Source organism: Phyllostomus discolor, chromosome X (genome assembly GCF_004126475.2).
Source record: "Phyllostomus discolor isolate MPI-MPIP mPhyDis1 chromosome X, mPhyDis1.pri.v3, whole genome shotgun sequence".
NCBI classification, from domain to species: domain Eukaryota; kingdom Metazoa; phylum Chordata; class Mammalia; order Chiroptera; family Phyllostomidae; genus Phyllostomus; species Phyllostomus discolor.
In genome coordinates, this window is record NC_050198.1 from 22,002,155 (window position 1) to 22,014,335 (window position 12,181).

At 37.3% G+C, this 12,181-nt stretch overlaps 1 protein-coding gene across 1 annotated transcript in view; it reads left to right on the forward strand.

The window, feature by feature from the left end:
- The window catches only part of LOC114505382 (cytochrome b-245 heavy chain), a 30,688-nt gene extending 19,390 nt beyond the window's left edge, over positions 1-11,298 (forward strand). The window contains exons 9-13 of the mRNA XM_028523279.2: positions 2,398-2,651; positions 3,566-3,728; positions 5,060-5,206; positions 7,322-7,446; positions 8,730-11,298. Coding sequence (XP_028379080.1) covers positions 2,398-2,651; positions 3,566-3,728; positions 5,060-5,206; positions 7,322-7,446; positions 8,730-8,856 — 816 coding nt within the window. The 3' untranslated portion in view covers positions 8,857-11,298. The remainder of the gene's footprint in view (positions 1-2,397; positions 2,652-3,565; positions 3,729-5,059; positions 5,207-7,321; positions 7,447-8,729) is intronic.
- The last annotated feature ends 883 nt before the right edge of the window (positions 11,299-12,181 follow it).

A 12,181-nucleotide genomic window follows, 5' to 3' on the forward strand; every position in this document is an offset into this window, starting at 1 on the left:
AGGTGAGTTTAAAAGATCATTCATTGAAACTTAAAATATTCAGATGCCAAACCAGGGAGCCAAGAACAGGTCTGGTTGAGGTTGACATACTTTCCCAAGTCCCCTTAATCTCCTTTTCTGTGCTTTGTATGTAATCATAGACTATCAAATTAAAGTGCCAAAGTCACAAGGAAGTTACTAACTAAACTACATCTAGAATTTAGTGTCCTAGTTCCAAGTAAATAGTGGCTTTCTCTCCAACAATTCTATGGTGCTTCTCATCATTAAATGAATACATAAATAATATCCAACTAAATAAATAGAAATAGAAAGTTCTTATGATAGTTTCAGACAAGACTATTTGTATCAAATAACATTTAATTCAATTCAGTTCAGTTCAAAAAGTATTGATCAAAAGCTTACTATGGGTTATTTTTGCAAAACACATGCATTCTTCCTGTCCTTCACCCCAACTTTTCTTCCTTAGCATTTCTGGAAGGTCAAAGTAAAAATAGTCCAGCTGGCATTGGAAATGTAAGAAGCCACAAAAGTTCTCCTTTTATGCTACTTACATTGTATTATAATGAAAATCCCATAGATCAGCAAAAAGAGCTACCTCAAAATTTTTCTTACTAGACTAGAACTGACTAACCGCACAAGTATTTCCCTTAAATATATTTCTAAGGCAAACTTGTTTTCCTTCAAAGAAAACAAATATTCATTTTCTTTTCATATAAACGCACAAAAGAAACAAGTTATTATCTAAAAGCATTTCAGTGATAATGCTGTCCCCTAGTGTATTTTATTAAATTCAATCCCAATTTTGCCTGTGGTAGCAAAATTGCTATATGGTAAAAATTGGTTTTGCCATACAATATTGCAACATGGTAAGCATAATTTTCAAAATAATTTTGATTAAATTTTAATTTTTTAAATTGATTTTTAGTAGTTTTTTTAGATTTTTTATTTATTTTATTTTTAGAGAGGGAAGGGAGGGAGATAGAGAGAGAAACATCAATGAGATAGAGATAGAGATAGAGATAGAGATAGAGATAGAGATAGAGATAGAGATAGAGATAGATAGAGAGAGAAACATCAATGTGCAGTTGCTGGGGGCCATGGCCTGCAACCCAGGCATGTACTCTGACTGGGAATTGAACCTGCGACACTTTGGTTTGAAGCCCATGCTCAATCCACTGAGCTACACCAGCCAGGGATAATTTTGTTTTTAAAATAAAGCTTTACAACTTCTTATTTTAGTGATGAGTGAAGTTGGTTATAACTTTGTCACATAAGATATATTTAAGTCACAAATTTTGGAAATGTTTGGCAATTTTTATTAAAAGGATTTCCTATTCTATTCCTCCTCATTGAGGAAAAGAAAAGCTTAGCAAAATCAGTCAACATTAGGAAGCTGCTATTTTTTTCCTGTTGATTTTTCTTTTCTTTTATATCCCTTGGTTTGTTTTGAGTTGTACGTATGAAGTTCTTCTAGGCTTTTCAGGACTCATCAAAGAAACAATATGTTACAATAAGAAACAAAAGCTTCTTACTGTGTTTAATTTTTTAAAATTATTTACCAACTCAGCAATTGATGGACATTTGTACTGTTTCCTTTTTTTTGCAATTATAAACAAAGATGTTATGAACATCCATATACATGGATGGATGGCAATGGGTTTGTAGGGGTTGGCTTTGGAGAGATAATTGGTATTACCCAAATGGGGAGAAATGTAGAAACAATGTATGGAGTTAGAAAGGTTTGAGGTGTGACTTAGGACAAAGGCCAACAAAAATAGTTATCCTTGGTTTGGGAGATGTTGCTATAACTTGCCTGTGGGGTCTTCTTCTATCCAGATGCTAATGCTCTTGATCAGTCCCTGGGCAGATAGGAAGGCTGAGTAGGAAACCATCTCTTCTTTCTGTTTCTAGCCCCTGCCTTGACTTCTTAGAGAAAAAATATGATAATAATCTGGTATTTTAGGGTGAATTCCCTTGTAACAACTCTGAGATAGAAAACTGCATGCAGTTTTATTGGGTCATGTTCTCCAGAGATGAGCCTGTCAAAGAAAAGAAAGGCAAGATTGGGGAGAGGAAAAAGCTGACCCTCAGTGTGGCTACAATCGTAGCCCCAGCTAATTCTACAGGGAATGCTGGAGTTAGTATGGACTCTCAGAGTTGTTTCAAATTAAGGAGAGAGGCCAGGCCTTTGTATCCCTGCATCAGCTCATCATTGGCCATGGGCTGCAGCTGAGGGCAATGTCCAATGAGAGTCACATCTGCTGTAGGAAATGCTGTGTTGGCTGTAAAGAAGAAATCTGGGTGTGGCATCTTAGTTCAGCCCTGTATCCACATGGACACTGAAAAAGCAAGTATTTGGGGAAAGTGTAGTTTCCAGAGACGTATTTTGTTCCATAGGTGGTCACTCATCCTTTCAAAACCATCGAGCTACAGATGAAGAAGAAGGGATTCAAGATGGAAGTGGGACAATACATTTTTGTCAAGTGCCCCAAGGTGTCCAAGCTGGAATGGCACCCTTTCACACTGACCTCTGCCCCTGAGGAAGATTTCTTTAGCATCCATATCCGCATTGTTGGGGACTGGACAGAGGGACTGTTCAATGCTTGTGGCTGTGATAAGCAGGAGTTTCAAGATGCCTGGAAACTACCTAAGTGAGTACAAAGTGCATATTACAAAGGTGAATGAGTTCAGGAAAAATGATGCCAAAAAGCTCCTCTTCTTTCATCTCTCACTATCTATCTCCTGAGTCTGACAAAACACACAGGTTATACAAGTATAGGTAGCTGTCTCTATGTTCCCCATTTTATGTGTGTGGTGTGCTTTTGCATATACTTATAAATCCTATGTGAAATGTAAAATATTTGAATCAAGTATTAATAATAAATGCTCCCAAATTCCTTTCAATATGTATAGATCAAAGCTAAGGTATATTAACTTTTCTAACAAACAAACGTATAGTGTATTAAAGATATTCTTAAAACTTAATTGGCATACATTGTTTGAACATTAATACTGTATAGTATTCACTTAACCTCCTTCTTCCCACATGTCTAACATGGTGTCAGGAACTTAGTGGATGCTGAATAAAAGTTTGTTGAATAACTCAATGAATAGCTAGATGAAAATTGGACATATTAAATCTATAGGATGTTATAATACAGAAATTTCTCACTTTATTTTAATGTGCAATATGAGCAAAAATTTCAAGTGTGGGATGTCCTGACAAGAAATACAGATGTGCAATGATTAAAATAAAAAAAAGAAATACAGATGTGCATGTGTGTATGTGAGGGCATTGTGGGTGAGGAAGGATAGGGAGACAAACAAAATATCCCTGAGAGTTACCAAATGTTTTCAATAAGCTAAAAATTCCTATTCATACCTCCAACCCCAACATTGACACTGAGTTGGTTACCTGAAAACTGTTTCACAGAACAAAGTGCCCCATAGATAACTTCTCCTGGTTTGAGTGACATATTGTATACCCCCAGAAATAATGTATGCACTATCCCACTGTGAAGAGTAAGGTATGTCTGTAACCACCTCTTGTCATGCTTCTCTTCAGGATAGCAGTTGATGGGCCCTTTGGCACAGCCAGCGAAGATGTGTTCAGCTACGAGGTGGTAATGTTAGTAGGAGCAGGAATTGGGGTCACACCTTTTGCATCCATTCTCAAGTCAGTTTGGTACAAATACTGCAATAATGCCACCAGTCTGAAGCTCAAAAAGGTATGTTCCTTCATTCTTCAGAGGGTTTGAAGCATCCAGCACACTGCCAAGTGAAGTCTGAGACAGCATTTGTGGCTGAGGGTGGTAGAGACCAAGGGAAGTGTAGGCCAGTTCAAGGTGGTTCTAGAGAGGCATGATTCTTTTAAAAAACTGATTTGACAAGTTAAATTTGCTTCTGTATAATCAGGACCATCAGTAAATGTAATATACTGTATTTGCATATTACTATATAGAATAGTACATTACAAGAAATTTGGAAGAAAGTTAGAGAGAACCCAATACCTATCCTTATTTGCATATTCTCTTTCCATATTTTCCCACATGTGTAATTATTCTTAGAAAGTTGTAAATATTGAGAATGTGCAATTTCATGTCCTGATTTTCTAAAAACAGTGTTTTCAGTGTTGTTGCAGGCTTTATAGTAATCATTTTAATGGTAGCTTCATGCTCCATTAAGAGAATATAGAATATTTTTTTCTATCATCCTAGGTTAAAGATCAAGATCAATTTCATTTGCACCCCCCCCCAATGCTTTTGCTGCAGGAGAACAGGAGACATGTCTTTTTGCATAACGATTACTTTCTTATAGATATCTCTTCAGAATAAATTCCCAGAGATTGTTTTTGTCCCATGTAAATTTGGTTTCATTGTGTGATAAAGGACATCTTTAACAAGACCTGAGATATTCTAATACCTGTAGAGATTACCTGTAATAGGAACACTAAGCTTACTATGACATTTCATTGTCCCTTTTTCCTCTTTTCTATGTGGGGGAGGTATGGGTAGAACTACTTTTTTCCCTAGGAACTCAGTATGTATGGCAGTCACAGGCAGGGAGGGAGGGAGTCCTGTGGCCAACACTGCTAGTCTAGATTCCAGTGGTTTTTCTCAGAGGAGGTACAAAGGAAGCCAGGAATTCTGGGAGGGCAAGAGCAGACCAAGAGAGAAACTGGTAGGCTATTTTTTGCTAAACAATGTATTTTTCAGGCCATAATAAACATCCCCAAATTCTTTTCAATATGTATAGGTCAAGGCCAAGGTATATTAACTTTTCTAACAAACAAACTTATAATGTATTAAAGATATTCTTAAAACTCAATTGGCATACATTATTGGCATAATGTATGAGCTTACTTACTTACTACCTTGCTAATGTGAAGGCCAGAGCAAGTTCATGTTCACTAGTTTGTCAAATGTCTAGAGCTTTCTGAAAACCTGTTTTCAGACCTCCTGAGCAGCAAGAAAACAGTTGGAGAGAGGAAAGAAATACCTGTGTCAATGCTAAAGGTCCTAGTTAAATATAATCTTCTTTATGCTCCATCCTTTTTCAGATCTACTTCTACTGGCTGTGCCGGGACACACATGCCTTTGAGTGGTTTGCCGACTTGCTGCAGCTGCTGGAGACCCAGATGCAAGAGAGGAACAATGCTGGTTTCCTCAGCTATAACATATACCTCACTGGCTGGGATGAGTCACAGGTAAGGACAAGAACGAAAGTTTCAGGTCCTCCCCACAGAGCCCAGGGCTTACAAACTTTCCCTTAGCTATTGGAGAGTTTTGTGCAGTGTTTTTACTAAAAACAGTTGATAGATTCCAGTGATTCAGCCCATTCACTCTCACTCAATATCCTCACCATGTTCAGATGGTTGAGATTAGATTTAAAGTTCATAACTGTGGGACAGATGAAAACTAAGGAGCCAACAATGAATAAAAGCCATGCTTTGACCTTATTAGAGTAATGTCCCCACTGGTGGTGTCAAATATATATATATATACATATACTGTATGTCCCTTTAGTTTTATGTTTATGCATGTTTTATAATATACACAATACATTTTGAAAGTAGTATTAAATAGTATTAATTTGCTCAGAGTTATTAAGCATATACTATTTGTTGGGTATTGTTTTCAGTATTTATATAGTTTGTCTATTTCAATCCTCACAACAACTCTATTAAGTAATCAATATTATTATCCACATTTTATAGATGATGGAAACAAGGCCCAGAGCAAGTAAGGTCATTTGTCCCAAAGGCATCCAATGAGTAATTAGCAGGCAGAGTAGAGTGCTCCAGAGCTGGACTCTTAGCAACTCCCAGTAGATCGCTATTATCATTTGGAAATAAATCAAAAATATGTCTAAAAAGGGTGATATATAGTACATATGTATGTGTATATATGTGTGTATGTGTATGTATATCCCCTCTCTCCAGAGATATTTAGCAATGTAAACATCCTATAATTAAAAAAACAACCCCCCACAACAACAAATTATCTAGCTCCGTGTGACTCAGAAACTCTGAGACAACTTAATTTCAAGTTATAAATAAGCAAACATTAATGACTTGCACAGAAGCAGCATAAGCTGGCACTCTGAGAGAAGAGCTACAGCAAGAGTCTCTGCCTATTCCTGGCTGGTGTCTCAGTGGCTCCTCAGTCCTAGGCATCTTTCCCATGGATCTCATACCTTCAGAAACTGACTTTTTCTCATTTAGTTTTTGGCATATTGGTTAGTATAGATTCTCCAAGTCTTAGAAGAGGCTTGTAGCAAATGTGCCAGGGACACATGACCATGAAAATTGCTACTCCAGAAAAGTGATTTCAAGTTGCCACTTCTGCAATTTAAAAACAAAACAGCAACAGAAAATATTTGATAAAAATGAAACCCAGAAAAAAATCTATAACATATAAATTGCTTTGCAGTTTTATTACTTAAAAAGTCAGATATAGTTAGTAGAAAATATATTTGTATTCCAAAATAAGTATTTTGCTTTGCAAAACTAGTCTCTACAGAATTGTTAAACCAGAGTAACCACCCTTCTTATCCTCATTTATCTCCTGTCCAATGGACTTAAAATCTTAATTAATTTTTAAATAAATTTAATTAACCACTTTTATGAAAAGTATCTGTTGCTCAAACTGAGGCTCCCTAGAATGGTTGCAAAAATCAATAGGTGACTACTTACACACACATACATACACAGACGAGCTTTAAGCTTGATTTGATGTCTCATGTTACCACAATATTAGTGCATTTTAGTCTATGGTTGTTTTAATTCTTAGTGATTCTCCTAAAGAAGTGGTAGTGGAGGTATATTAGTGTGAGGAGAGAAAGTCTTAGAGAAGTTGAGATACAAGAGCTGAGAGAAAAGCAAGTGAGACAGGGAATTAAATCCTATCGACACTTCAAAGCCTGGATCAAATGGTGCCACCCTGAAACATTCCCATATCTTCCCACCCCAACTCCTTTCTTTGCTATCATTGAGATGTTTGGGTCTCTTCCATAGCACTCATCATATCCTATTCTACAAATACGATTATTCATGTTGCTACTTCAAGGTCTGCCTTTCTACATTATAAATTCATAAAGAGACCTAATTAATTAATCTTTTTATCTTCTACCCTTCAGCATGCTTTGCCCCAAATACACACACACACACACACACACACACACATATATATATATATATATATATAGAGAGAGAGAGAGAGAGAGAGAGAGAGAGAGAGAGAGCAGGTAGTAAGATATGTAAATATATCTAAGTATTTTTACAGCATGTCTCTTTTTTCTGAATTTATTTCCTTTCCTGTAGGCCAATCATTTTGCTGTGCACCATGATGAGGAGAAAGATGTCATCACAGGCTTGAAACAAAAGACTTTGTATGGACGGCCCAACTGGGATAATGAGTTCAAGACAATTGCGAGCCAACATCCAAAGTAAGTCATCCCCCTCTTCAAAGTGTTCTTGAGGTTTGTGGTCTGCTTAAAAGCAGGAGCTCCTGAACATGGCTAGATTTGTGTATTCTGAAAATGACAATACCTAGATTCCTATATTTACACCCAATGGAACAGTCTACCTTTTTTTTCTGATTTAAAGAGGAATCTTTTAATCGCATCAAAATTACCTAAAGACTTTTAGAAACAAAGATTCTAAGGCTTCCACCTCAGGCTTTCTGAATCCTGCTCCTCCCAAGGAGGACCATAACTCAGTTCTTTTCTTTCATCTTTTAAATTTCACTAGAGTATCTACTTCTTTTAATTCAATGCAATTTATACTTGTTCTTAAGGAGACATCAGCCCTGGCTGGAGTAGCTCAGTGGATTGAGTGTGGGCTGCGAACCAAAGCATCGCAGGTTCGATTCCCAGTCAGGGCACATGCCTGGGTTGCAGGCCATGGCCCCCAGCAACCGCATATTGATGTTTCTCTCTCTCTCTCTTTCTCCCACCCTTCCCTCTCTAAAAATAAATAAATAAAATCTCTTTTTTTTTTTAAAAAAAGGAGACACCGTCCCCATTTTCAGGTTGACAAACATCCCAAGGTCCTTTCTGCCCTCACTTAAGCTTTAGGCATCAGAAACTTTGAGGGGATTCTTTATCTTGCTAGAATTCATGATAATCTCAAGAAAGCCCCCCAAATATATCCTTTAGGCCATTGCTTCTCACACTTTAATGAGCATATAAATCACCTCATAGATCTCTTCAAAAGACACTGATTTCGGTAGTATGGGGTGAGGCCCAAGAATCTGCAATGTTAACTGTCCTGGACCCATGCCTTGAGAAGCAGGGCTTCAGACTCTAAACTGTAGAAGGATGAAGCCACACCAAGCTGTGGGCAGAGTTAGTACATCTAAAGTGGATTTGTTCCTGATTTCAGGATGCCAGGAGTGTTGGGAGGATATAGCCCTGAAAAGAAGTAGCCCACAGAGTCACAAATTCACCACCATATTTTCTGTGGTAGAAGTTTCCATAAACCTTGCTTGAACATCATTGTCCATGGAAGTAAACTGCCATTTGAAGTATCCTTCTGCCCTCACAAACAGGGCTGAGTAACTCTCCCACAGGGCCACCTAAACTCAGCCATTTGTGGGAAAGACAAAGAAGCAAAGGGTTCTCTGCCCTGGGACCTAAAATCATTTGGAAATCCCCACTGCATGCTATGTACTCTATGGCATTGCAAAGCCCTGAAACTGTCTTTTTTTTCTTTCTTTTTTCCCCAAAAGCACCCGAATAGGAGTTTTTCTCTGTGGACCTGAAGCCTTGGCTGAAACTCTCAGTAAACAAAGCATCTCCAACTCTGAGTCTGGCCCACGGGGAGTGCATTTCATCTTCAATAAGGAAAACTTCTAATTGGTCACTTTCATGAGGAAATAAATGTGGCTTATGCTGCCAAATGCCCAAATAATGCTAGTTGGTAATGTAAGTCCTCCCCACTTTTAAAATGGAGAAAAGAAACTCTAATGGAAGGTTTGCCCAAGGATTGTTTGATAGTGATAATCTGCATTTGAATCAGGTTTATGATTTTCAGAGCACTTTTACAAACATTATTCATTTTTTTCGATCAGTCATGCCAGAGAAAAGGTAGGGCAAGAAATCCCAGACTCAGTTTTAGGTAAAAAAATGGGGACTCAAAATGATGAAGTAACCCCCCAAAGGCTATGAAGCTGAGATACATCTAGGCCATCCAACTCCATGTTTGGTAGTGTCCCCACAATACCATGTGGCCTGGAAATGGGTTTTGTATACTCCCCAAAGAAGAATCAAAGCAGAAAGTACACATTCATTTTCCATTTTGTATCATCATTGTTCTCATTATGTCATATGGAAGGAATTTTCCAAATAGTGAAGAGATATATATTGCTGAGAGTGATTCAACACTTAATAGTGACAGGATTGACATTTTAAGCATACTGCAGTTTACCAATACATCATATTAATTGTGTCAGAGATTCTTCTTACAAAAGAGTATTAGACTAACTGGAATTAATGTGTTATCTAATTTTACAATCATGCTTGGCAAAGAATGGATTACTCAATGAAAATTTGTTGAATGAATGAAAAAGACATTTAGAACCATGCAAGGCCAGGGTAGAATTAATTTAAAGCATTTTAACAGAATCATCTAAGGAAATAACTTCTGTTACACTTATAAACCAAAGGCACTGATGCTCCTGAGCATAGAGAAGAGGCTAAGGACAGTAACACATAGGATGCCCTGAAGAAAAGGGAGATGCAAGCAGAAAACTGACCTCCTATCATAACTCTGGCTGGCTCCTCAGTCTTGCTCTCTGTGCTATGAAAGAGATGTAAACTGATTTACTACCTGAAACAGTCTCTTCCAGCTAGCACTTGTGAATTTAAAACTAAGAATTGTGACAAATATGTATCTGCTAGGGCCCATCTGCTTTAAATAATATCCCTCCTTGTTTTACTTAAATACTTGTGCATAAAAATTGGATCTTATTGTGTGACTAATAGTTTATTGTTTTATTATCATCATTATCATTATTAAATTATATCATAGAAACTAAAATTCCCAGATTACTGTGTAGGTATTGAAATCCCACTCAATAGAATGTTCGCGATATCTATGTGTTCAAAAGAGAGTCTCTAAATCACTGTCAATATGACCAAAAAACAGTCTTCTTTTTCTCACAGCTCCTCTTATTTCTGGGAACTCACAACTTTATTGGCCCAACCCTCTGGGGCCACAGATATTTAGTATTATCAACTTCAGTAATGAGGAAGAAAGAGGGGGAAGGGCAGAAGACTAGGTTGGAAGAAAGGAGCAGGAAGGAGGAAAGAGAATAGAAGGAGAATGAGAGAAAGCTAAAAAGGCAAAAGGTTAGTGTAGGGAAAAGTAGTCTCACATCACTCAGTTTCTATCCCAGATTTGAAGTCTTGTATGTAGTGAATGTAACTGAAGGAGGCACACACATATTTATTTTATTTTGGTTACATATGATATTGAATCTGAAATTTTGGTTGCAAATTTTGATGCTGAGTGGCCCATATTCAGAGGGCTGAGATGAACTTGTTAAGAACCCAGTTTTTCTTTGGGTTCTCGACGATGGCCAGGGCACTGACAAGTCAGGCTTGCTGCTGGATGTCACCTCCCCAAAATGTCCCAGAAAGGTTTCCACTTAGAGAAGCTTAGGTCCAGCATGTTCACACTGCATGCCAAGTATCAGCTCATTCATTTTAACAAATTTTTGTTGTGCTATTACAATGACTGGCTCCTGTATTCCTAGTTTCAGTTCTTGACACCAAAGTGTGAGCAAAGGAGGAAGCATGGTTATAAGGAGTCTGGGAATCTTGGCCCTACTAACCTATTTTGTCATAAATAAAACCAAACTCGATTTGTTGTTCTCAAAATGTTTTGCTATTTGGCACCAACAAGGGGTTTTCTCCCTTTGATATCAACCATGGTTACCAAAACAAATAAATCTGTCCTGTGTCACCCGGTTATAATATGCAAAAAATGAGTGTAAAAGTGATTGTCATTTGAAAACTTCCTTCTTCATGCTTCTTCCAAGCTGCCGCATAGCTTTTTAAGCATTTTTTAGCATTTATATTTAGCAGTTAGTAACAAGAACTGAGAGAATTTGCTAAGCGTTTGATTTTAATCACAAGGCTCTCAAGGCTTTTTTTTAGTTCTCCTGCTTTGCAATGTTTGCATTATGAAATTTGAATACTTGTAGGTGTGGTATGTGAATGTCCTGGGGGTCCCTGGGAGATAATTCTTAGGAAGAACTATTAAAAACTGTGCTGAACTATTAAAATTAATGAAGTTGTTTCGGTGTTGCTGTTGATCTCTCTATTAAAGGGTGGGTTCATATAGTGAAGATTTTTTTCCTGCTCCAGTGGAGTTGAGATTCCCTGTGTTTTTGTGAATGACATGCTCCATTTTATGTGTTTTTAGTATAGACACTACACAATTTATGGATTGGTAAGGGAAACTGAATACTGAGTTCTGTGCTAATGTCCTGGTGACCCTCACATCATTGGTATAAAGGACAAGGAAGTATCATTTCACATTGTGGACAGAATTTCACAGCCAAAAAAGCCATAAGACCTCCTTTTTTCATTTCCACTTGGAGTTCTAACTATGCAATTAGGTGTCATCAAATCAGATTGTGAGTATATATTCATGGTTGACTCATTTCCTATACACTAGGGTTCTGTGTTAGCCATTGTTCTAAATGAGTCAACCAATTACAATCCCCAGTGTATAGGAAATGGATAGAAGCATAGGCGTGTCTTCCTGTGGGAGTCACCAAGTGCCGTCATGTTGGAAAAGTACATTACCTAAAACAAGTGTCAATAATAGAAATAGCTAACATTTAGTAAACACTTTCTACTAAGCCAAACATTTTACACACACTTTAGCTAATCCCACAGGACATTGAAAGGTTAGCCATTTTAGCCCAATCATGTTGATTTAAAAAAAAAAAAACGGAGGCTAAGAGAGGATAAATGTTAGACACAAACTATCCTACAACTACTGGGTGACTGTGTCAATGTTAAATCCACATCCTTCTGCAAAAAGGCCATGTTCTTTATACTACACTAGCAGATTATAGAAAGTGTAAGTAACCAAGTATATTTTCAAAGCTATTGTGCTAGGTACAGATTATATATGAAGAATGGCTGGATTAAAGTGGTGGCATAAATC